Here is a 25,164-nt window from a genome sequence, read left to right as displayed (position 1 = left end):
AAGGGGTGATGGTTATGTCAGACCTCCAGTCTACCTTCTAATCTCTCAAATGATAAAACGAGTGGTAAAAATACACATTCTAAGTATATCCTTGTTCCTGCTCTTCATAAAGTAGCATGGAGTATAGCTACTGCATTTGAAATACAACAAATTCACACTACTTTTCTTGGAATGCAGATCTCTTTATATATCAGGTTGTAGAATTTAAATTTTGTAAACAGTTTCTACAGATTTGTGCTTATGGAAAAATATTTGTACTGTTGTCTTCAGGGTTAGGCTGAATAAAATAATGCAGCCCAGTCAAAAGCAATACCATTTGTTGATTAAAGATGGCTGATGACAAAATATGAATGTGTTTTTTTTAGGTGTAAACTCCCCCAAAACTTCATCATAGGAGACAGTGCCACCCAGCTCAGTATAATAAACATTTCAGTTACACCTTCCCAGAAGAAATGGGGAATAATCTCTAGGGTTCAATGCTGCACAGCAATTGACAGTGTTTTTGTCTGGTTTGTATTTCTTCAAATAACTTAATTTTGTTCAATTTTAGATATATTTTTTCTAGCAATATAGTAATGAGAAAAGTAGAATCTGGTCTGGCAGCAAAAGAAAACCTTTTAATTAAAACAATCCAAAGTACAATCAGTAAAAAGCAATAATCCAGGTAAGTGCTTTCGTTTGTCACACTGACAAACTTCTTCTGACAATAGTAAACATCACTTCCTTCTTTTAAAACCATTTGAAATTCCCTCCTTTCAATACTATTGGTCCATTTCGCAAAAAACATGATGTCAGCAAAATAACAGCAAATTCACCCCCCCACCTTAGACACACAAGACTGAAGCATCTCTAAAAGGTGTAGTCATATAAATAAATGGAATATACCTCAAATAATTGCACTATAAAACCATTGTAAAACCTTAAAATTATAAATATAATAAACTTCCCAAATACTGAGAATACATGTAATACCTACGTAAATAGGTAAATCGAAGGAAGAACACTGAGAAAACTCGGAGCTATAATATATATCATTAAGTATCCTGTTTTTTGTTTATTTTGTTCTTTATTTCTTTGTTATTTATAGCACTTTGTGTACTGTGTATTTTTCTAGCTAGTTTCACTGTGTGTGAGGTATTAACTGGAAATTGTCCACTTTTATTAAGCATCTGTTGGGTTGTTTGTTTCTGATAACTTGTTGCAGTTAAACTCTTTTTTTCTAGAGGCTCCTTTAGCTGTTTAAAACTTTAATTTAAAGGCTCACTGCTGCTTTTCAGCTGTGAGAAACATTCCTGCAGTTTGTTCTAAGTAGTGGGGATATTTGTAGCATTTCCATATTCAGGCTTGTATTTGGGCCTAGTGTTTGTGGAGGCTGTGTGTCTGAGCACATATTCAGGGACATCTTGGTTTAGCCAAAGCCATCAGGCATTTCAGTGAGAGAGAATTGTTTGAGGTCATTGGCTGACTGAGGTCACTTGGACTACAGCTTAGACTAAGCACCTCATTGGTTCTTTTGAGATTTTTTTCTTAAAAGCTGTCTCAGGTTTCAACTTTCTGTTACCTAAGAAGCTCAAGTTGTGAGTGTTCTGCCATTTCACACTGAGCTAATCGAAGGAAGGACACTGAGCAAACTCGGAGGTATAATATATAACATTAAGTATCCTGTTTTTTGTTTATTTTGTTCTTTATTTCTTTGTTATTTATAGCACTTTGTGTACTGTGTATGTTTCTAGCTAGTTTCACTGTGTGTGAGGTATTAACTGGAAATTGTCCACTTTTATTAAGCATCTGTTGGGTTGTTTGTTTCTGATAACTTGTTGCAGTTAAACTCTTTTTCTCTAGAGGCTCCTTTAGCTGTTTAAAACTTTCATTTAAAGGCTCACTGCTGCTTTTCAGCTGTGAGAAACATTTCTGCAGTTTGATTTCCACCCTCCCTCCATGTTGGTATAGTTTTTTTTATAGCTGGTGGCTTTGCAGTTGCCCGCCCCTAGTGTAAATTTGATCTGGGACCCTCCTCCCAGTCTAGTGTCATTACCTCATTCTATCCAGTACAGGGAGAACATTTGAGAAGGCCAATCAGCTTAGTTTCTGCTACTTCTTTCTCTCTTTCCACAAAAAAAAAAAAAAAAAAAAAAAAAACTTTTTCTAAGCATGTTTCCTGCCTTTCCTGTGGGTAGTCTAGCCTGGATATAGATTTGCTGTGTCCAGGACTATTTGTAGGCTTCTAGGGCCCAAGCCTTTCTGTGTTGGAGGGAAGCCTTCTAGCTTAAGTTTGTTTCTTAGAACTAGCCAGTTTTTTGTTTCAGCACTTGTTCAGAACTTATTGTAAGCACTACATAAGCTACAAATTACTACAGCACTCAACTTTCCTCGCTGTCTAGAGGAAAACAGTTTCTAGTACTTAACAAATAAGCACCTATCCAGGCATGTCTAAGGGTCAGCTCCCGGTGTTTTCTCCTGTCTACCTGATGAATCTGGGCATCTCTGGGCAATGCAGTAATTGCCTCATGTACACAGACAACCCTCTCCTCCTACCACCCAACACTACAACCTGTGAGAGATGCACTTATATAGCCAAACTGGAAGCAAAGCTCTCTTCACCCAAGACTGGACTAGACAGTCAAGAGGAGAAGGTAAACACTTGCATCACACCACACTCAGCACATAGTCCCTCAAAACCTACACCACCAAAACACACACATAGAAACACAAAACACACACCTACATTCGCGGAGGCTCTCAGTAAAAACCTGCCGAAGCAACAGGGACCTCCAAAGCAGAAACACAAGCAACCTCCACCCCCCAACACAACCCAAATGACACACAGCCTACAAACTCAGTGTGCCAATCAACCAAAGCCCATAAGGCATAACAACGTACCCAACACTCTAGTCATAGCTGACTCTATGGTCAGGCACACTGATGTTTCACTCACCAGGCTGAACAAGGAGAAAGTTACTGTCAGCTGACTGTCGGGTGCCAGGATCCACCACATAACTCATGCACTCAGGTCACTCCACAACAAGTACAAATATGACTCTGTCATTGTCCATGTTGGTGTGAATGACCTGAGATGTACCTCCTTGGACTACATGAAAAGGGACATGGAGGAGCTGTCCGATCTTGTAGCCCAGGCAGGTATGACCCTAGCCCTGAGTAGCATCCTGCCATCACCCAGAATGATACCACAGTACAAGGACAAAATGATTGACTTCAACAATTGGCTAAGCTTCTGGTGTCATTCTAAGGGGATCCAGTATCTGTCTGCCTGGGATGACATGATCGGCAAGCCACGATGCTTTGCCAGAGATGGCCTGCACCTATCGCCCCTGGGATTCCGGATACTGGCTAAGGCTCTAGCCACCCCTATAGTGCCTTTTTTAGGCAAGGTTCAAATGACAAATTCACCACCCTAACAGGTACAGGCAAGAAGAATATGAGGGTATTGCTACTCAATGCTAGAAGTCTAAAGCTCAAAATGCACTCTCTCGAGGCACTCCTTAAAATGGAGAACATCGACATCTGTGCAGTGACAGAGACCTGGTTCAAGGCTCCAGAGCATACCCCTGCATTACCAGGCTATAATTCATACCACACCTTTCAGCCACCTAACCTGGACCAAAACACTAAAGGCGAAGGCGTGTCCATATTCATTAAGGATATACACACCTCCAGGCTAGTTACTCAGCATAATGCATCCGAGATTATCCAAGTGCAACTAACTCTGGGCAAGACCGCAATCCAAATTGTAGTTTGCTACAAATCCCCCACCATGCCCCAGGATTCCCACTCCTCATTTCTTAATACACTGGAAAATATTAGGGTACAACCTAATAATGGGCGATTTCAACTACCCCACCATTAACTGGGAAAACTACTCATGTACCAACTCTTATGCTCAACGTTTTCTGGAATTCATAAATTCCAATGCCATTGATCAACTTATCCACACCCCCACCAGGGGCAGCAATATCCTAGACCTGGTTATTACCAACATGGGCAACTGGTGCTCCACACCAGAGGTCAATTCCTCGTTGGTCAGATCCGACCATAAGCTAATCACCCGAGACATCCACATCCCTCCCCCACCCCCCCATTAGGGAAACCACAGTAAACAATTTCTCCAAAGCCAACTTCACACTTCTTAAGACAGAAGTGGCAAACTTCACGACACCCATGCTGATGGACAATAACTGCTGAATCCTACACAAATGCACTTTATAAGCACTTACATGAGTGCATGGATTGTGCAATCCCTAACAGAACCAAGATGCTATCCTCCAAAAAAAGGAAGCCAATCTGGTGGTCCCCTGCCATAAACAAACTCTACAACAGAAGAAAGAAACTGTTGCAAAAAAGAGTAAAATCTCATGATTGGAGAAACTCCCTGGTCAGCTTGAGTAAGAAGCTGAGATCCCTCATAAATCCTCCAAAGCTAGTTATGAAAACAAAATCGCTACTGACTCTAAAGACAACCACAAAGCATTCTATAGCTATGTCAAGAATCTCAATGGCAACATTCAGATCTGCTCTGAGTTACAGCGCAATGGCACTAAATATAGAGAACCAAAGGATATTGCCAACATCCTGGCAGATAGGTTCAGTGCTAACTTTACCCCTCTGTCATCCCCTAAAGGGCCCATCTCTATACCAGAAGAATGCAAAGTTCCTGTAATCAGAGCTGCACAGGTAAAAACACACTATCCAAAGCCAAGAACACAGCATCCATGGGACCTAACGACATCCCAGGCTGTGTTCTACATGAACTACAGAACAAACTGACACCCCACCTAAGTACCATGTTCAATCATAGCCTCACCTCAGGCTATGTGCCCACTGAATGGCACACAGTGACAGTTATCCCACTCCACAAAGGGGGAGCCACCACAGACCCCAGAAACTACTGCCCCATTAGCCTAATGACTGCAGCCAAGCCCAAAATGTCACGCACGTGAGATCAGAGTGCCTGGTCCAACCAGCAACGAAAACTGAATAAACCAAAACGGACCAGCATGTAGGATGTGAATTCTAGATAATAATTTATTGCTTCAAAAAATCCATGCATCAGCAATGGTCAAAACCATGCTGAATAAGCAAACCGGTTTCGGCTAATGTTAGCCTTTCTCAATGCCAAATAACCATGAAAACAAAACATCACCATTTTGAGACTTACTTATAGTCCTTCTCTTAAAGAGACATTGCCCATTGTGAATGAATACAGTGTACCAACTAATTTCAAATGTACACATAATACACCCCACATATTCATAAATCCATAACATATTTTTGTATCAAAAAATATGTAATTAAAGTATAAATATGTATCGTACAGAAAATCCTAACAAATATAAACCTGAGTTCAAACATAATAGTTGGTATAATAATTATAACCAATATACCAAGAGTGACCCAATATTTATACTTTAATTACATATTTTTTGGATACAATATGTTATGGATTTATGAATATGTGGGGTGTATTATGTGTACATTTGAAATTAGTTGGTACACTGTATTCATTCACAATGGGCAATGTCTCTTTAAGAGAAGGACTATAAGTAAGTCTCAAAATGGTGATGTTTTGTTTTCATGGTTATTTGGCATTGAGAAAGGCTAACATTAGCCGAAACCGGTTTGCTTATTCAGCATGGTTTTGACCATTGCTGATACATGGATTTTTTGAAGCAATAAATTATTATCCAGAATTCACATCCTACATGCTGGTCCGTTTTGGTTTATTCCATTAGCCTAATGAGCCTGGTCTGCAAGGCTATGGAGCGTATCATCATGGAACTTATAAACAATGACACTGGTAATCTCCAAACTCAGGACCCCACCCGGTTCGGGTTTGTAAAAGGGAGATTATGTCTCCTAACCCTGATAGACTTCTTTGAAGCAGTCACCAAAGCCATAGATGAGGGTAAGGTGGTTCACACAGCCTATCTAGATCTCGCCAAGGCTTTTGACACCATCCCCCACTCTGGAATTATAGATAAACTCACTAAACTAGGTATAAATCCCTATGTCACAAGATGGGTTGCCAACTGGCTTACTAACAGAACCCACACTGTGAAAGTAGCAGACTCCAAATCCAGCTTCAGACCAGTGACAAGTGGAGTACCACAGGGTTCAGTCCTGTTTGGTATCTACTTCTCTGAAGTACAGGCCAACACAGAAGGTCTTTGGTTAATGAAGTTCGCAGATGACTGCAAACTAGGAGCCATAATCAAAACTCCAAAAGATGTGGACATCCTATAAAAGGGCCTTGCTGAGACAGATGCCTGGTGTCAAAGCCATGGCCTCAAGCTCAATGCCAAAAAGTGCATTGTCATTCCTTTTGGTAAAAACTCAGTACCCATGAACTACCACATAGGTGGTAGTCTACTTAACACTGAAAGTGTGATAAGAGACCTTGGGACACAGATGGACAGTAGTCTCTCCTTTGATAATCACATCGCCACAGTAGTCAGGAAATCCTTCTATGTGGCACACCTCATCACAAAAAGTTTCTCATCCAGGAAAAAAGAGGTCATTGTTCCCCTCTACTCGTCACTCATTAGACCCATTATAGAGTACAATGCCCCTTTTGGTATGTACCTCACAAGACATCTACAACAACTGGAAAGGCCACAGAAATACCTCAGAAAGAGGATTACCGGCCTCAAAGAGATGCCCTATGCAGACCGTCTCAAAAAACTGCAGCTTTACTCCGTTGCATATCGCCTACTCAGAGGCGATCTCTGCCTAACACACAAAGCTATGTCAAACCCAGAGCTATTAGACATGCTCCACTTTAAAAAATCCCAATCCCTACGAGCTACATGCTCTAGGGACCTAAATCTCATCACCACAATAAACAGAACATGCTGGAGGGATAGATTCCTGTCCCAGAGACTTCCCATACTCTGGAACAAACTACCTATCTATATCAAACAAAGCTCCTCATTGGCACTGTTCAAGAAAAATCTTGATGATTGGATGGGAGATAAGAAATTCACCCCGGGGATCACTTCTGTGGCTATGCTCGTCAGTGGCACAGGAAAATAATTTTCTTGGGTGGCGAGAGCCAGGGTACCTTTGGCTAGGCTTATACACGCCCTAGGGCCAATAGCCTAGTACCTACCTATGAACTTATAAATGTAAAATAAACCTAAAATAATGAAAAATTATGGCCACAATATGCTTAACGCATGCATAGTTAGGCGGTGTATAAATGTGTATGTTTTATGTATGAAATACAAGTATGATGAATAATAAAGTATAATACTACTAATAATAAAAAGTATAATAATAAATATAATAAGGTATAATAACCATTATGAATATTGATGATGGAAAAATAAATAACAGAGTAAATTATCTCTCCAGAGATTTTAATTTTAATATGCTGTTGAGGGAAAGAGACTCATTCAGGCCTGGCCAAAAATGTGCGCACAGGCAAATTTGCCACCTCAATTCCATTTTTTCTAAATGGGCTGGCCATGCTCCTCCCACCATCATTGTTTTTTTTAAAACATCTAAAACAGTGAATTTGAACTGATGTGTGGGGTTTAAGCAAATGTGTTTTTATAAAGCATTATTTTCAACTTTGTCTCTAATAGCTCTAAGATGTTCACCCATCCTTTCTTTCAGTTTCCTTTCTGTTTTCCCCACATAAAATGGCATACAATGGGTACACATAGCACAATAAACAACCTTTTCAGGAAAAACAACAACATCTACCCGTGATCTTTATATATTACCCATTTACAAGAACCCCACAGGTTTCTAAAATAAGGTTACAAAATTTACATCAACCACATTTATACATGTAGCCTTGACAGTTGTTATTGAAAGTAGTCTCAAAACATTTCTTGAGGTTGTAACCTTTTTTGTACACAATGGGGGGATGTATATCTAATTTATTAATGAGCAAAGAATCATTCAACAAAAAAACCCAATTTTTCTCTAAATTAGATCTAACAGCAGAGCTATCAGAATTAAAGGTGGTAGCAAAATTACACATAAAATTCCGATTAATAGTATTATTGTTATTAGAAGTAACCGGATTGTTCTCTGCGTTAGGTATTGTTGAATGTTCATTATCATTATTGCTTGGAATAAAAATATCAGGGTTTGTTTCTTGCACAATCATTTCATTTGTTAACAAGGGTTTAAAGTGACCGATACCCGATACTTCTCTTAGTGCAAACCTCCTGTATAACATCACCCACCAAAGAAATTGGGTAACCTGTGTAAAAACATGGTTTTTAGAAGTTCACATTCAGATATGAAGTCATCTCATTTAGTGACCATTCTAGCTGCCCTCATGAATTGTCCCTTTAGGACAGCTCGTTTCTGTGTATGTGGATGGCAGCTTTTGTAGTGCAAAAAACTATTATTGTAGGTTTCCTTGTGGAAGATTTTTGATATAAAGGAATTAGTTTCGTAATCTTTTCTCAATAGAACATCCAAGTAAGAAATCTGGTTAAAATCCTTAACAGCTGTAAATTTTAAAAAATAAGTAGTTTGATTGATATAATTCACAAAGTCATCAATTAATGTACTTCCACCATTCCACAAAATAAATATATCATCTAAAAAGTGTAGGTATATCTTACAATACTGAAAAAATGTAGATGGAAAAATGTATTGTTCTTCCCATACACACATGTCTATATTTGCGTATAGGCCTCCGCATGGAGAACCCATAGCTACTCCCTCATTCTGTAAGAATAATTTACCGTTGAACATTATAAAGTTGTTTAAGTACAATGTCCAGCAGTTGTTCATACAGGTTAATTTTACTTTGTGTGAAGCCCCTTTTAGTCAGGAAATTATTTACCCATTCGATACCAGTCCCATGTGGTATGACAGAATATAAATCCTTTGCATCCACAGTAATTAATATGTCTGTTTTATCAAATTGGGCTTGTTTTATCCTGGTTAGAAAGTCCCAAGAGTCTTTGCACAAGTGAGATTCTGCTTAACAAACTGTTTTCATTTTCCATCCAAATATTTGGCTATAGGATTAATTCTCAAACCTTGTGCATTGACAATGGGTCTCCTAGGTGGTTTTATAATGTTCTTATGGATTTAGGGACTCCAAACAGGACACGTGTCCTGGGATGTATTACAGTCATGTAATTCAACTCATCCATATCAATACTACTCTCAATAAAAAGATCATATAGAATGCCCCTTGTACGCCTGTGTGCTCCATTCATTTCATTTATGGAACTTGGGCTATAAGTATGACTGGTTAAAATGCCTTCCATGTTATGTAAGCAATCACTTTTATTAAAAATAACCAAACCACCCCCCTTGTCAGGTTTTATTAACCTGATACTTTTAGAATTCATTAACATTTTTAAATCATTGTTCTCAGTTCTAGTTAGATTGTACCTCCTTTTGAAATGTTTGTCAATAGTTCGTTGGTCCAATTCACACATTTTTTCAAAAACGTCTAAATTGGGGTGTAGTGGTGGGTTAAATGTACCGGAAACATAAAATGGATTGATCAATTGCATACTTGGCTGAAATAAAAAAGACAAATTAAGTTTACGCACAAATAATTTTAGATCAATAATAGTTTGAACTAGATGCAAGTTCTGATTAGGGACAAATGTTAACGCCCTTTGATAACAAATAACAAATAGATGTATCAAATTCTAAACAAAAGTAATTATACACAGTAAAATCATTTGCTCTATTGGTGAGAATTTTAATTTCAGGGTGAATGTTAGGGCTCATTGCCTGCGACCTCGCCATGGTCCCTTGTAGTTGTTGCCCCTCCCCCTGTTCGTGTAGGACCCATGCCATTGTTGTTCGCCCCTGACTGGCCAGCTGTTCCCGGCTTGGGGGTTGTACTGATTTTGTTTCTGTTGTTGTATCCCTTCTGATCTCCTCAAGGGGGGATACATGTCCATGTCTAAAAAAACATTTTCATTGTTATCAGTCGCTTCATTCCTGTTGTTGTAAGCTTGGCCCTCATGTTGATTGACTAGAAGAGAGTTATCAGTCAATTTTGAACCCCATTGCTGTGATTTTGGGGGTGGGGGATATGCATTGTTCTGATATGCAAATACATTATGTTCAATTTTTTTTGCTTTTCCTTTCTTTAATTATATTCATTTTCTCATCTATTGATTTAAAAACTCTCTCATAGTCAAAGTTATAATGATTAAACCCTGAATCTTTTTTCACCAATGTATCCAATTCATCAGCTTTTTTTGTTAGAGCTTCAGTAGTTTTGCAATTGGCATTAATAACTAGTGTCATATAATCAGCACCAAATTTGTCGAATAATTTCAACAATTCATTATGTAGGCTTGAATTAGGTATTAATCCAGTAGGAAAATGCCAAACACGTAGCCTTTTAGGCACTAAATTCTTCCTTAAACATTCACCAAAGTAAATGTCCATTTGCAAGCTTTTTATTTCCATTAATACATAATCCAAATCAGACAATTTGTCCTGAAGGGATTTTTGCGTACCTTGTGAGAGGGTATTTACTTGTGTAAATCCAATTGTATTGTTGAGCCACGCTGTCAGCGATCTCCGCTGTGCAGAATTTGAAGGAGCATTTGTGCGTTGTTCAGTAGGTAAACTGGCCACCTTGTTAGGCAAATTCACTTCTCGATGCAAAGAGGTAGACAGTGAAATTAAATTAACTGTATCTTGAATGGTATTACTTGCTTCACATGGTGGAGTAAGGTGGAGGGATGTAGATGGAAGTTGCGAGAGAGAACGCAGTTCTAAAGCATCAAGTCTATCAGTTAGACGTTGAATTAAAATAGTTAAATCTCCAATTGCATTATTTTGTGTTTCATTTGTCTCCGCCAAAGCTGGTTCCATGATGCTCACAGCCTGTGCGCACATTTTTGGCCAGGCCTGAATGAGTCTCTTTCCCTCAACAGCATATTAAAATTAAAATCTCTGGAGAGATAATTTACTCTATTTATTTTTCCATCATCAATATTCATAATGGTTATTATACCTTATTATATTAATTATTATACTTTTTATTATTATTAGTATTATACTTTATTATTCATCATACTTGTATTTCATACATAAAACATACACATTTATACACTGCCTAACTATGCGTGCGTTCAGCATATTGTGGCCATAATTTTTCATTATTTTAGGTTTATTTTACATTTATAACTATTTACGTAGGTATTACATGCATTCTCAGTATTTGGGAAGTTTATTATATTTATATTTCTAGTTTTAAAGTTTTACAATAGTTTTATAATGCAATTATTTGAGGTATATTCAGTTTATTTATATGACTACACCTTTTAGAGATGCTTCAGTCTTGTGTGTCTAAGGTGGGGGGGGTGAATTTGCTGTCATTTTGCTGACATCATGTTTTTTGCAAAATGGACCAATAGTATTGAAAGGAGGGAATTTCAAATGGTTTTAACAGAAGGAAGTGATGTTTATTATTGTCAGAAGAAGTTTGTCAGTGTGACAAACGAAAGCGCTTACCTGGATTATTGCTTTTTACTGACTGTACTTTGGATTGTTTTAATTAAAAGGTTTTCTTTTGCTGCCAGACCGGATTCTACTTTTTCATTTTTACTTGGATTTGTGCAGCTCTTATTGCAAGTATAGTAATGAGAAAGCTGGTTCAGACTATACCACCATTGACTGGGGTTTGACTACTGAACTCCAGTCAAGGACAGACATATGGATGCCACAAGATCGACTGTCAAGCCAATTCAGCCCTTGGGGAAACCATGGATCCTGCCACTCAAGTACTACTCTTTTGTGAAGACCAGTGGTGTGTATCCTATAGTAAGCGCAAATTACTAAGGTGGTAAGGTACCACAATACCACATGTAGATGAATTTACACAAAGAAAAGTATGTGAGAATCTCCCGTGTCTACATCATAACATTAACTATGCCAGGGAATACTTAGACACATCCACATATAATGTAGACCATGGATGACTTTTATCCCAGAATCTGCTGACAATTTGTGTTAAAGTCACTGCAAATACTATATCTGGTTCTGTGGCAGCAGACATATAATGGGGAGCATGTCCAATACCGGGTTAAAATATATGCATTTAAAAGCATCACAAAGTTGTTTTGTCCACAACTAATATTATCTGAGCATTTATACAGCTATTAATATGTGTCTCAGTGTTTGTCAGCTAAAACAATAAAAAATACATAATGCAAAACAGGTGCAGTCTGTATACATTAAAGGTCATTAATTTTACTGTCAGGCAGAAAATTCTTGATTTCAGTACTCACTTACCCTCACAAAACTGGCTGGAAACCATCCTTCCTCATCATCTATTTGACCCCACCACCAATCCTTGTTGGAAGCATCCAGAACCTTGATAACGTCGCCTGCTTTAAATGCCAACTCCCGGTCGGCCATGGTGACGTGATCCCATACTGCCTCTGCACTTACAATAGAACCACCACTGATCAGCTGAAAGAAAGCATAGATGAGACAGTAGTTAACATCTGAGATACTTTAGGTGGAAAAGTATTTTAATATACAAAAAGAACAAAAGGAGATTGCACTTCAATAAAAAAAAAAAAAGGAAATGTATCATGCTACAGGTGTTATAAACACAGTGACTTCCCCAACTAGCTTTCCAAATCTTAGGTCAGGATGATACAGTACAACAAAACTGGAGAAATGGTATTTAAGACACTGTTACAAATGGGAACAGAACTCAAGGAACAGTCTCACAGTATTTTCCTTACTGTACTGTTAGTTCTTAAGCACAATCCTAAGAAGTAATATTCTGCACAACTCTAATGAAGTAAACAGTTGGAAACATCAAGATAAGCTACTTAGAGTTCCAATGCATGAAATTCTTTAAACCATGTTTGTTTATTTATAGTCAAGTACCAAGTACCATTTCTTCATAAACTGCCTATTTTCTGGAATTCTGGAAGCCAGTGAGGACATTAAGCAAATGGAGGACATTCCATATTTTATCAACAAAAAAGTCAGCAATTTTAAAACACTTTTAGAAAAGACCAAAGATAAACCCAATGCTGACCAGAGGGGGCACTTTTAAATCTCAGAACTGTTTCATGTGTATGTACATCTTTGAGAGTCCTTACTTTGATGTTTTAGGAAATACCAACTCTTAATCAGTGCCCGTTTTTTTCACCTGTAGTTCTATGTATGTCATCTATCTTGCTAAATGCTCCTCTTGTGAAGCATTTTACATAGGAAAACCAATAGGCAGTTTAAGAAGAGAATTTACAAGCATCAATATGCTATCAGAATTAAAAATATGGACAATGCACTTGCCAAACATGCATCTGAATGTAGGATTTTTAAGAAATCTTATTTCTGTGTCATCGACCATGTCAGCATTGACTTCAATAGTGACAGTGAAGGAAAACTAGAATTTAGAGAGTTAAAGTGGCAAACAGAGTTGTATGCTTACAGTACTCCTGGTTTGAACAGCAATGCTAATTATAAAGGGATGCTTCACAGATGACAATATTATGACAAATGTAAATAAAAATTCTTTTATCCATTCTTATTATTTTTTATGGTATTGTAGGGTTTATTTCTTTAAGACAGACTATTTGAGTATTTTGATTTGTTAGTTTAGATTTTGTAAATTGTACTTAAAAGGTTTTTAACATAGTTGTATTTATATATTCTGAAGAAGACCTGTAAACGTTGAAAGCAGTTAATCAATATTAAAAAAGTGAACTTGGATTCTTCCATTTTTTTCAAGTGTTTTTTTATCAAGTTTTCAAGTTTTACTGCTGTTATCATGGCATTCTGTTTTTGTTTAAGTACCAATTTCGTTGATTAAACAGATGGCATCCAAAATGCCATGCAACAAAGTTACCAGAATATAATTTTTTTATACATATTTCTCTCTCTCTCTCTGTATATGTATGTACATATATATATATATATATATATATATATATATATATATATATATATATATATATATAAATAGATAGAGATGATTGCACATCCTTCAGATGACAGTGTAGTTTGTCAACATATGTTTAATTAGGTGCTTTTAGTCAACTAAACAGATGGTCAAAAGGTGTGTGACATTGCAGAAAGTTGTCTAGGGTTTGGGAATATTCCCTTTCTCCAATTTTGTGCAGTCTCAGAGTTGGTATACATTATTATCAGTGGGGTGTGGGGGACACAGCCATGTTTTGTTTCCAGTTTTACATGCGCCAAGGCTGTTGCTTGACACATGTGTAGTAACAGGTGAATATTTGTGTTTTCAACATATTGTGTTGTATGTTTTGAATGTTACGAAAAGCCAGCAATTTTAAAACACTTTTAGAAAGTGGCCAAATCACCTATAATCATATGTATATACATCTACATAGGTTCATAGGTTGGTACTGGGCTATCTGCCCAAAGGCATATATTATTCACCGCCCCTTTAGTAGTTCCCTAGACTGTTGTACTAGCAGCTAGTACACCCTTGGCCCCTATCTAGTAGTGCTGTTGGTGTGATCCCCGGTGTGAACTTTCTGTTACCCATCCACTCATCAAGGTTCCTCTTGAAGAGTGATAGTGAGGGGCTCTGTCTTATGTAGATCGGGACCCTGTTCCATAGTAAGGGAAGTCTCTGCGAAGGGAATCTATCCCTCCAGCATGGTCTATTCATTGTTGTGTTGAGGTTTATATCCCTAGAGCGTGTAGCTTGAGTAGATTTGGTTTTGCTAAGATGGAGCATGTTCAACAATTCTGGGTTGGACATGGCTCTGTACGTTAGACAGAGATTGCCTCTGAGAAAGCAGTATGCAACAGAGAACAGTCTCAGCTTTTTCAATCATGCTGCATAGGGCAACTGTTTGAGGCCAGTAATCCTCTTGGTTAGGTACCTTTGTGGTCTTTCCAGCTGCTGGAGATGTCTAGCCAGGTACATTCCAATTGGTGCATTGTACTCAATAATGGGTCTGATGATGGAAGAGTAGAGGGGCACCATTACATCCTTAGATCTTGATGCAAACCATTTCATGATCATATGGGTCACACAGAAGGATTTTCTAACCACTTTGGCAACATGGTTATCAAAGGAAAGCTGACTATCTACTTGGGTCCCTAGATCCCTTATTTCTTCTTCAGATTTCAGGGGATTACCTCCTATGTTGTGGTTTGCGGTTACTCTGTTTTTTTCCAAAGGGGATTACTACACCTTTTTTTGCATTTAGCTTGAGACCATGGCTTTGACACCATGCATCAGTCTCATTTAGGCCCTTCTGGAGGATCTCCATGTCAGCCGGAGACTCTATTACAGTACCCAGTTTGCAGTCGTCCGCAAACATAGTCAGCCACAGTCCTTCTGTGCTTGCATGTACTTCTGAGAAGTATATGCCAAACAGGAGGGGCCCCAGGGGCCCCAGGACAGAGCCCTGAGGCACACCACTCATTACTGGTCTGGATTCGGACATAGATCCCACTACTCTTACTTTATGGGATCTGTCTGAGAGCCAGTTTGTGATCCATCTTGTGACGTAAGGGTTTATGCCCAGGCTGGTGAGCTTATCAATAATACCTGAATGGGGAATGGTGTCAAATGCTTTAGCAAGGTCAAGGTAAGCCGTGTGTACCTCCTTTCCCTTATCTATAGCCTGAGTAACTGTCTCAAAGAAATCCACCAGGTTCAGGAGGCATGATCTGCCCTTGACGAAGCCGAACTGTGTGGGGTACAGTGACTGGAGGTTCCCAATCTCTCCATTTATGAGTTCCATAATGATTCCCTCCATAGCCTTACAGATCAGACTGGTCAGGCTTATTGGTTGGTAGTTCTCAGGGTCAGTTGTGGCCCCACCCTTGTGTAGTGGGACCACCATTGTCGTGCGCCATTCTATGGGCACATATCCTGTGGAGAGACTGAGACTGAACAGGGTATTAAGATGTGGGGTTAATTCCTTTTGGACCTCACATATGACACAGCCTGGTCCCATGGAGACAGTGTTTTTAGCTTTAGATAGAGCCTTGTTAACCAACGTATCAGTAATAATTGGACTTACACAATCCCCTAGAATGGTAATAGGCCCTGTAGGTGGTGGTGGTGGTGGGGGGGGATTTGCACTGAACCTGTCAGCCAAGATGTTGGCAATGTCAGAAGGGTCATCATCAACCCCCATTTTCCCTATTATCTGAATGGGATCAAGGTGTCATGTCAACTGTTACTATCTCAATTTAATGCCACTCTCCTACCTTCAACAGTCAAGCTTGACTGTCACAAATCTTCTTTCACACAATACATCCACCTCTTTGCTGGTTGTCCTTGTTTCCTCTTGCCTTCTTCCTGTCCATAACTTCACTTGATTGCCATCTAATTTTCTGTACATGTGTACGAACCAACATAATCTGTTCTCCTTGACCTTTTCTGCAGCTGGGACTACTTTAGCTTCTCATCTTATGTCCTCATTTCATTTGTCCCACAGTGGGGATCCCACCACCCATCTCAAGCACATCATCTCCATCGCTTTTAGTGTCCTCAACTGCTTTTGCTTTACTGCCCAGGTTTCTGTATCATACAGTAGTTCTAATGGCAACACTGTTTTATGCATTGTTCTTTCCAGCTTCTTTGGCATTCTTCTACTATATACTACCCAATACTCTGCGCCAATTGGCTGCAGCCCCTCTGATTCTGGCTTCAACATCCTCATTCAGACTTCACTTCTCTTCAACTACCCCTCCCAGATACTTGAACCTGCTCCACTATTTTCTCTTATATCTCAGTTTTTAGATTCTTTTAATTCCCTCATTTGCTAACATTACAACTGTCTTATCTCTAGTCATTTTCATCCCATGTGCCTACAATTTTTCATCCCATTCCCCCTATCCTTTGCTGAAGTTCTTGCATAATGCTTAAGGTCTTCACGTCCCCATGTACATGGTACAAGGTTTAGTCTTGACCTCCAGCCAATGCCTGCATGGAGTTTGCATGTTTTCCCCTGTGTTTCTGTGTGGTTACTCCCACCTCCCAAAAACATTGAGTGTTTCAACCTCAAACTGACCCAGGAATGGAGTTGTGGGCAGCAGCACAGACTCTAAATGGTGCCCTATTTGGACATAGGTTTTATATACCAACCACTTTGGGCATCAGCTGTGGCATGCAGTATCCTCTACATAGATGAATATAGATCACAGACCAAGGGCCATGTAAGGGATATCCACTTGACAGAGTAAAAATTGGATCTAGATGGTTTGGTTATGTCACTAAAATGGACATAGGTATTTGCAGGTGATAAGTGGTTTGAGCATTTGGCCTACTCTGACTTATGCCAGGGACTCATGCTAATGGTGGAAAAGGGTTATGTGCCTTTATTGGTTAGTGTGTGCCTGTCATAAAAAGCCCAGTAACCCTGTGTCAGTAAGCTACTGGCTGGCTGTTGTCCAGTTGCCCAGAGTGGGTTACTTGGGATAGATCCATAAAGCAAAAGCCGGGAGTAAAAACCAATTGACCTGTCAAACATGAACGGAAAACTGACAAACTCAGAGTAGGTTCACTGACAAGATGCAGCTTGGAAGTGGATGTCATGATAGTCAGGAGAAGGCTGGACATCCTATGTATCCAGAAGATGAAATGGAAGAGTAGAGTAACAAAGTCACTTGGCTTGGCATCCAGAGTCTATTACTCAGGAGGAGGAATTCTAGAAATGTTGTGGGAACTGTGGTGAGGGAGAGGCTTCAGGCGACTGCAGTGTTACGATATGGCACTATTCAGAATCTCAGCCTATGCCTTACAGCAGGGGTATAATAGTGAGGAAGAGGGTACACTCAGACAGTAGTTACAGGATCTAGTAGATAAAGCAGGACATGAATCAGCGCTCATAATTGGTTACCTGAATGTACATATTGGGACAGACAGAACAAGATTTCAGGACTATCTGGATCAACATGGATGTGGTAACAGAATTAGGAAGGAAAGGCCATTCTGGTCATCTGTCTGGCAAATGGCTTGATGGTGGCCAACACATAGTTCAGCAAGAGAGGCAGCCACAAGATCAGATACAAGACTGGACAACACACAACTCAGGTAGACTTCTCCCTGGTAAGGAAAGGACACAGGGTTAGAGTCAATGATTGCAAAATCATTCCAAGTAAAACAGTCAGGCCACAGCATAAACCACTGCTTGCCACAATCTGCAAGTAGTGGTTAGAAAAGGCTCTAAGGTCAACAGAGACCAGGCTAAAAACCTGGAAGTTGACTAGAGAGAAAGGACAGCAGTTCAAGGAATTATTCAGGGCTCTAGCACCTCAGAAAGAAGAAGAAACAGGTGACGTGGAAGTAAATGGCTGGCATGTGTGAGGACTATAGAAGAGATATGCAACCAAGCGAGGTATGGAAATAAGGTACATATTGAAATCTGGGAGTGGAATTCAGAAGCCCAGGAAGCCATCAAAAGAAAGACTGTGTATGTATCTGTGTGTGTGTGTGTGTGTGTCTGTGTATATATATATATATATATATATATATATATATATATATATATATATATATATAAAACAAGAGAGAGAAACATAGCTATATATATATATATATATATATATATATATATATATATATATATATATATATATATATATTTATATAGCTATATCTACATACAATTTTTTATCAATACATTTTCACAGTGAAACAACACATTTGCTATATGAATCTGCTGCTTATTTCTTATTAGGTGTCCATTGTTCAAAACAAAGTAAGCACAAAATCACAAGCATGTACAGTATCCTGAAATGCTAAGATAATGGGAGAAAATATACAGGTACCAACAACTATGTCATTAGACAAGGTATTTCAGAGTTAAAAGAAACTTATTTTGGGCCACAATGTGAGAAGATAGATAATATAGTCTTACTGTAATGACTGGTACGTTGTCTATACCAATAGAGTGATGTTAAGACTTGATCAAGCGAGATTATAGAGGAGAGATGTGCTGACCATCTATGAGGCAATTACATCGTAGCCTGAAGGGATTACAAATAGTAGCTCTTAGAGTAAAGTTTTTGAGACAGCGAAGAAGGTAAATGGTCTCGGACTTCAATATTCATTTGACAATAAAATACAACTTGGACTAGTTTCAGGAGTCTATGATGAAGGTTACATACAATCAGGATGTGCTTCATGAAGAAGAATTAGTAATATTATTTAAGGGCTTAAGGTCACCTTGTCTATCACAGATAGTGCTGGCAGACCTTATAAAGTCATTTGCTGAAGATAATACGAAACATGTGATAAAAAACGAAGTCTGGTAAGATGTGTTGGCCCCACTTGCTTTCCACGACATAATTATGACCTCTCAAAAGAACAAGCAGACAGGATCATTTATCTCAAAGACTGTACCATTTTAAAGTGGTACTAGACAGGGATGTCCAGGTCATTGTTCCTATATGAGCTAGCAGTAAACCTTTAGCCTTGGTTCAAGAGACATTTGCAGGAGATAAGAGACAATATTTGGGAAAAGCTCCTGTAGCTCCCGAAGTTTAAATGCTGGTGACATATATCGTATGCTAGGGCACTCACTGTGCTGTCTTCTTATGGTCTTGAATGTACATAATGACTTTTCTTAGGATTCCAATTTATCAGGTTAATGTGTGTGTGGGGGAGTAGTTTTGCCACCCTTTCCGATGCACAAAGTAGGACATTTTTTGTGGAAAAATTAGATTTTGCAGGATAAATCATATTTACAGGAGGTGCAAAGAAGTTTAATTTACTTTTTAGTCAAAATAAAACTGATTTTTATAGCATTTGAGTTGCTCATGCTGTTTTATAGAATATGTAGGGGTTTTAGATACAAAATAATTGTTTTATGCAACTTTTAAAGAAAATTTAGGAAGCATTTTTTGGCTTAAAATCTCAGGACATTTGTAATTTTTCAATTTTTTTCAAAGGACACAATTGCTCAAACAGGGAGTGTCCTGTTCAAGGAGGGACAGGTAGCAACCATGGGGGGACCCGCAGGCAATCTGTAATACAATCAGCCCATTGTCCTTGCTCTCTGTGAGTCTAAACCAGCAATGGTCAGAAATGGGTAGAGTTGAAAGAGATGCATATAAAATAAATCTCATTGCTCTCAGAGGAGCATACCAATAATTAGTTAATCCTAAGGTTTTCTCCAACTCATATGCTAGAATGAAATAAACTGGTGTTCATTCACTGAAATACATTTTTGGCTTTCCCACTACAGATGACCATTGGCTGCTCCTAGCCTCTTTCCCCAAAGCCGCATGTTCCCCCAGACCTAATGGCTAGCGAGGAGACTGTGTTCCATTGCACAGAAATATTGTTGCCAAGAAGAGAATTGTGGTTTTATGCCCTACCCATATCCTGTATCTATGTACAGGATACAATGATGCAATCACAGAATCCCATGGATGTCTGATGCTCAGTCGGATGTGATGAGAGATTTACCTTTCCTGATCATTGATCAAAAGCAGCAGTATTAATTAAAGCACCCTGTTTTCCTATCCCTCCAGCCAACTTGTCAGAAGCTAAAACAATTAATTGCATTCCATTAAAATGGTGTTAATATGTAAGGTATAGTGTCCTATGTTCAGATTTTGAGACTTTTTGGAAAAGTATTACCACTGAAAGATGCCACAGGATCAGAATTCTTGAATTCTTATTTCTAAAACATCAAACTATATCTCATAAAAATGATGAGAAAACAAGCACTCTGTCTGCTGTCTAACTAAAAAAAAAAAAGACTGTCCAGGGAGAAATAACTCTGAACCACTGATGCACCCATTATAAAGCGATGTCCTAGAAAAATGACAGCAGAACAAACAAACACATTTCTCAAGATTATTAATGAGCTGAAATTAAAGCTACCACAGTGGTTTTAATTAGAATGTTAAATGCAAATAAAAATAATTTCAGTGACGAACAATGTCATTTTACAGTGAAATGGCTGATCTTTCTTACTCTACCATACTGACAGAGCCAATAATGAAACACTCATTTTTAATGAAGGTTGATAATAGCAATCATATTCAACAGGACTCAGAGAAATTTGTTGAGAATAAAAGCGTAGCTCTTTTGGCACAACTTTTTTAAGTCATGTTCCAGTTAGAATGGTGGTAGAATCAACTGAAAGACAGTATCACAAAGCATGCACTCCTCACCTACTATCATGGCATAAACTACCAGAGAAAGAGAGGACACAGACAAAAAGTAGACTGTTATCCTTTGGCACAAGATAAACTGTAAAGCTAGTGAGTATGGCTAGATGAACAGACAAAATAAGTGCTATTTCATGCCAACCCCCCAAACAACAGACACTTACACATGCCCATGCATACAGATGTGTGGGCATGAATGAATGAACATACACACACAATCTTTCATAAGACTTAACCAAGTGGCTTTTTGACTTTTTTGTGCAGTGGCAATTTGCAAGGAAACATTAATAATTAAGCATGATGTGATAACAGACTTCGTTGTGTAGGCCAAACACAATGCACCATAAGGAATCTCTGCCACACTATACAAACCAAAGCTTAGCATATTAGTATAACTTTAAGAAAGCAATTTTCCTAGAGTTTCCTTTCTTGGTAGCATATGTCAGATGCACATGAAGCCTCCACAAAGAAAGGAGGCCCATGTGAACTTTATACTTTAGATAGGTTCATAGATTAGTACTAGGCTAACTGCCCTTGCGAGCCATTTTTTTAAGCCTAGACAATTATCCCTTGTGAGACTCAAGCCCTGCACTTTCTGTTTGCAAGGCAAACACCTTAACCATTAGGCCACCCTCCCAACCCTGAACATTAGAAGTTTCTTAAAGGTCCCAATGCATGCAGAAACTACAGTGTGAAACCACTCACAGGGTGCAAACTACATAAAACCCTATTCAACAGAACCTTGGGTAATTTACTTAGCCTCCTGAAGTCAAACGGAAACAATATGATAACATATAAAGGCAGCAATACAGGGGTACTCGTGTGTTATACGTAAAATATATTGTAGTGAATGTTTATGGGTCAACCTTTATGATGAGTAGTAAGGAGCCAAGTTCCTTAATCTTTCAACAGAAGATGTAATACAGGTTTTGATCACATGTGGTATATGTTTCAAATCTACTTCAGAAACTCGACCACCATTTGATGGTTCCACTAACTCTCAGCCAACCACTCAAAAATGCTTATACTCATGACAACACTGAGTTAGTAAAAATATGTTTTCTTGCAGGTGAGGAAGCCCCCACCCCAACATGGGAGCCCTATCCCCACAGTCAGAATCTCTAAAAACACTATATGAGCTCATTCCAACTTTGAGAAAGGATAGTAAGAGAATGTGTTTGTCTATTCAAGTATTTCGCACTCAAACACACAGATGAGCAAGCAACTGAACCACTATCAGCTGGAACATGAATAAGTCAATGTCAAGCAAAAATAAGCTAATCAAATGAGTTTAAGAGAATCCCGTTGTAAAGCACATTGCAGCTTTATTTTATAGAGACGGCAGAACTTTGAGGTTCATAGGCAAATACTAAGCTATCAGTCTGCAGACTATTACAAGCCCTGAGCAATCTTAAATTTAGTATACACAGAGTCATGCATATGTGGATGGGAGAGAGAGAGCACAGTTGCCCAGATGGGTGCAAAAGGCCTTGTCCCTCTGCAAAAAATGCTGGAACATGTATTGAAAGTAAAATTCAACATTCTAAGTTATTGACTTTCTCTTGGGGGGGGGGTGCATTTGACTCCAGAAATGCTTACTGTGGCCACCCAACAGGTTTATATCTCACCACCATGTTTTGGGGTTTCTTCAGGGTTAGATCACTTGTCAACAAGGTTTTATGTTATATTGGGTCTGACTTTAAATGTAGAAGATCACACTCAGTAGGATTCCTGGTTTGTTTCCTTGGCATAAGAAATGCACCTGTCGCTGCCATACCAGTTTCACTCAGTTTTTGTATTTCATTGTCTGATGGATAGTGTGGATCATTTTGTGGCATACACATCCAAATTTAACATTTTGCCTTCAAATCTTGTAGCTATGCTCACTGCTTGTCTTGGAGGCACTTTTTTAGCTGTGTTGGTTTCCTGCAGTAAATCTGACACTTCCCATGCTATGTGTAAAAATAATATTCAGCATTACTTTTTATAAATTTAGTTAATCCTTGATTGACACACATTTTCAGTGCACAGCATATACGTTCTACACTATTTACTATTAGTTCCTGTGCTATTATTATACCAGTATAGGATTAAACACTAAGCTATACATTTGATACATTCTGCTAATGGCAAAAATGTTTCAACAAAGTCCATGCTTTTAACATGCAAGCTGTAAGTACTCACTCACATAGGGAGGTAGGTACCACAGATGTTGCAAAGTCCTTTACTCAAGACATTAGTTAACAGTACAACATTTAAGGGCAGTAAAATACTAGAAAAGGAAGTTCTCCAGAGCAGTTCTTTATCCATCAATTCACGAACTAACAAGTAGTAGCTGCAACAGAGTCTGGAAACTCCGGATTCATTTGTGAGTAATGACTTTATAGCCCGTGTCGCGATACAGTATTAGTAAACATGACTAACCTTACCTGTGCTAGTTACGTTTTCCTGAAGATTACTGTTAGTATTGCCTGGATTGTTTACTTAATCACAACATATTCTACACACAGACTTATCTCTTAGCATGTCTGAAAGACTGTAACCAAACTCACAGTTCTCAGCAAATCTATGCAGCTCTGTTATATACCTCTCCACACACATATATCTATACTGAATGTTTGTCTTGTAAGCAGCTTTTCTGTGTCTCATTGGTCGACAGATCAGCTGATCGACCCCAGAGTGAGATCTCTGTAATCATAAGGATGGGAATATGCCTCCCCCACTAGTACACTTCAGTAGCATGGAGTGGGAGTTGGGGGGTGCTGCAAGGGAGTTGCTCTCCTGCAAAAAAAAAGCATTTTGGGATTTGTGTGATCTAAGTTTATATCTCAGAGCAGAGTATGTCCATGTCCATATTTTGGTTTTCAGTCGTTTGTAGACAATAATGACTGCTACAATATTTTGCAGCACCAACTACTTACGTTTCCATTTGAAAATATATTATAACTTACTTGATTAATCCTGTGAAGCCTTAACTGCTTGACAGTTATCACGTATTTTCTGCTCATATGCTTCTGTAACATTTCAGTACATCACATTCTACTCTCCTTTACCTTTACCAACAATGGCACGTACTTATGCTCATAGATATAATTTGGCGATAATGCAAAACTTCTGTAATTTCTTTGAGTAACATTTCCTTATCCTTTAGAATGTTATTTGCTAAAAGACATGGTTTCAGTCTTTCAGTATAAATTATCTTGTCATCTTAGGAATATTAAAATCATTAGGTTATCACATACTCTCATCCATTACAAAACTGCATGCATGATCAGCTATTTTACTTTTCAGGGTTTCCGACCATATCCAAAACAACTTTAAAGCAGTTGTTTATGAGCCCATTTTGAAAGTTACTTTATAATGTCTACACTTGCTCATTTTTTACTTTAAGTAAACCTTCAGTCACTTTAAAAGCTTCCAAACAATTTGAATTCCCATGGTATGTGAAAAGTGTCTCTGATGCAATTACACAACGGATAAAGCCTATTGTACTTTTAAAAACTTACTGCTTTTTTTTGTTCTAGCACAACAAAATACTTATACCAACTTACAAACGAACTTGTATCCAGTAATAAGCAAAAATGGCTTTGATTTGCTTGCAGCACTCACTATATTTTAAAATCTACTCAGTTCTAATATTCAGTCATTAAAGTACTTCATTTGTAATTCAGCTGTTACTGTATTTTACCATTACTTGTTTGCCCACTTATGATAACTGTTTATCAGTGTTTCTTTCCATTTCTCACTTTTGCATGCCAGGTCTCAGCATACTGGTCGATAATTGAGTCATTTCAATTCTCAAGACTGAAACAAATATAATTAAAACTGCAATATGGAAAGCCACTAAAATTAACATACACAAAAGCAAACATGAAAGTAATAAAGTAAAGGCAAAATAAGGAAATAAGCCACCAAATGTCATTTTTGCAAAAACCTAACAAAGCAGTAACCACCACTGAAAGGGATAAATTGTTACACTTGATAGGAGCAAAGAAGCATATAAAAATGACATTTTGGGTCTCTCTCAGTTTCAAAATCAAGGAGTTACTGGATTTCATTTAA

The 25,164-nt window shown here is 38.3% G+C and overlaps 1 protein-coding gene across 6 annotated transcripts in view; it reads right to left on the bottom strand.

Moving 5' to 3' along the window:
* Window positions 1-25,164, bottom strand: part of ARHGEF9 (Cdc42 guanine nucleotide exchange factor 9) — a 3,179,575-nt gene that overhangs the window by 1,109,345 nt on the left and 2,045,066 nt on the right. For all 6 annotated transcript variants that reach the window (XM_044057721.1, XM_044057724.1, XM_044057723.1 and 3 more), the window contains one exon: window positions 12,259-12,438. In XM_044057721.1, coding sequence (XP_043913656.1) covers window positions 12,259-12,438 — 180 coding nt within the window. The remainder of the gene's footprint in view (window positions 1-12,258; window positions 12,439-25,164) is intronic.

Source organism: Protopterus annectens, chromosome 15.part0 (genome assembly GCF_019279795.1).
Source record: "Protopterus annectens isolate FY-2018-M chromosome 15.part0, PAN1.0, whole genome shotgun sequence".
In the NCBI taxonomy this organism is placed as follows: Eukaryota; Metazoa; Chordata; order Ceratodontiformes; family Protopteridae; genus Protopterus; species Protopterus annectens.
This window is presented reverse-complemented; position numbering and strand designations above follow the sequence as displayed.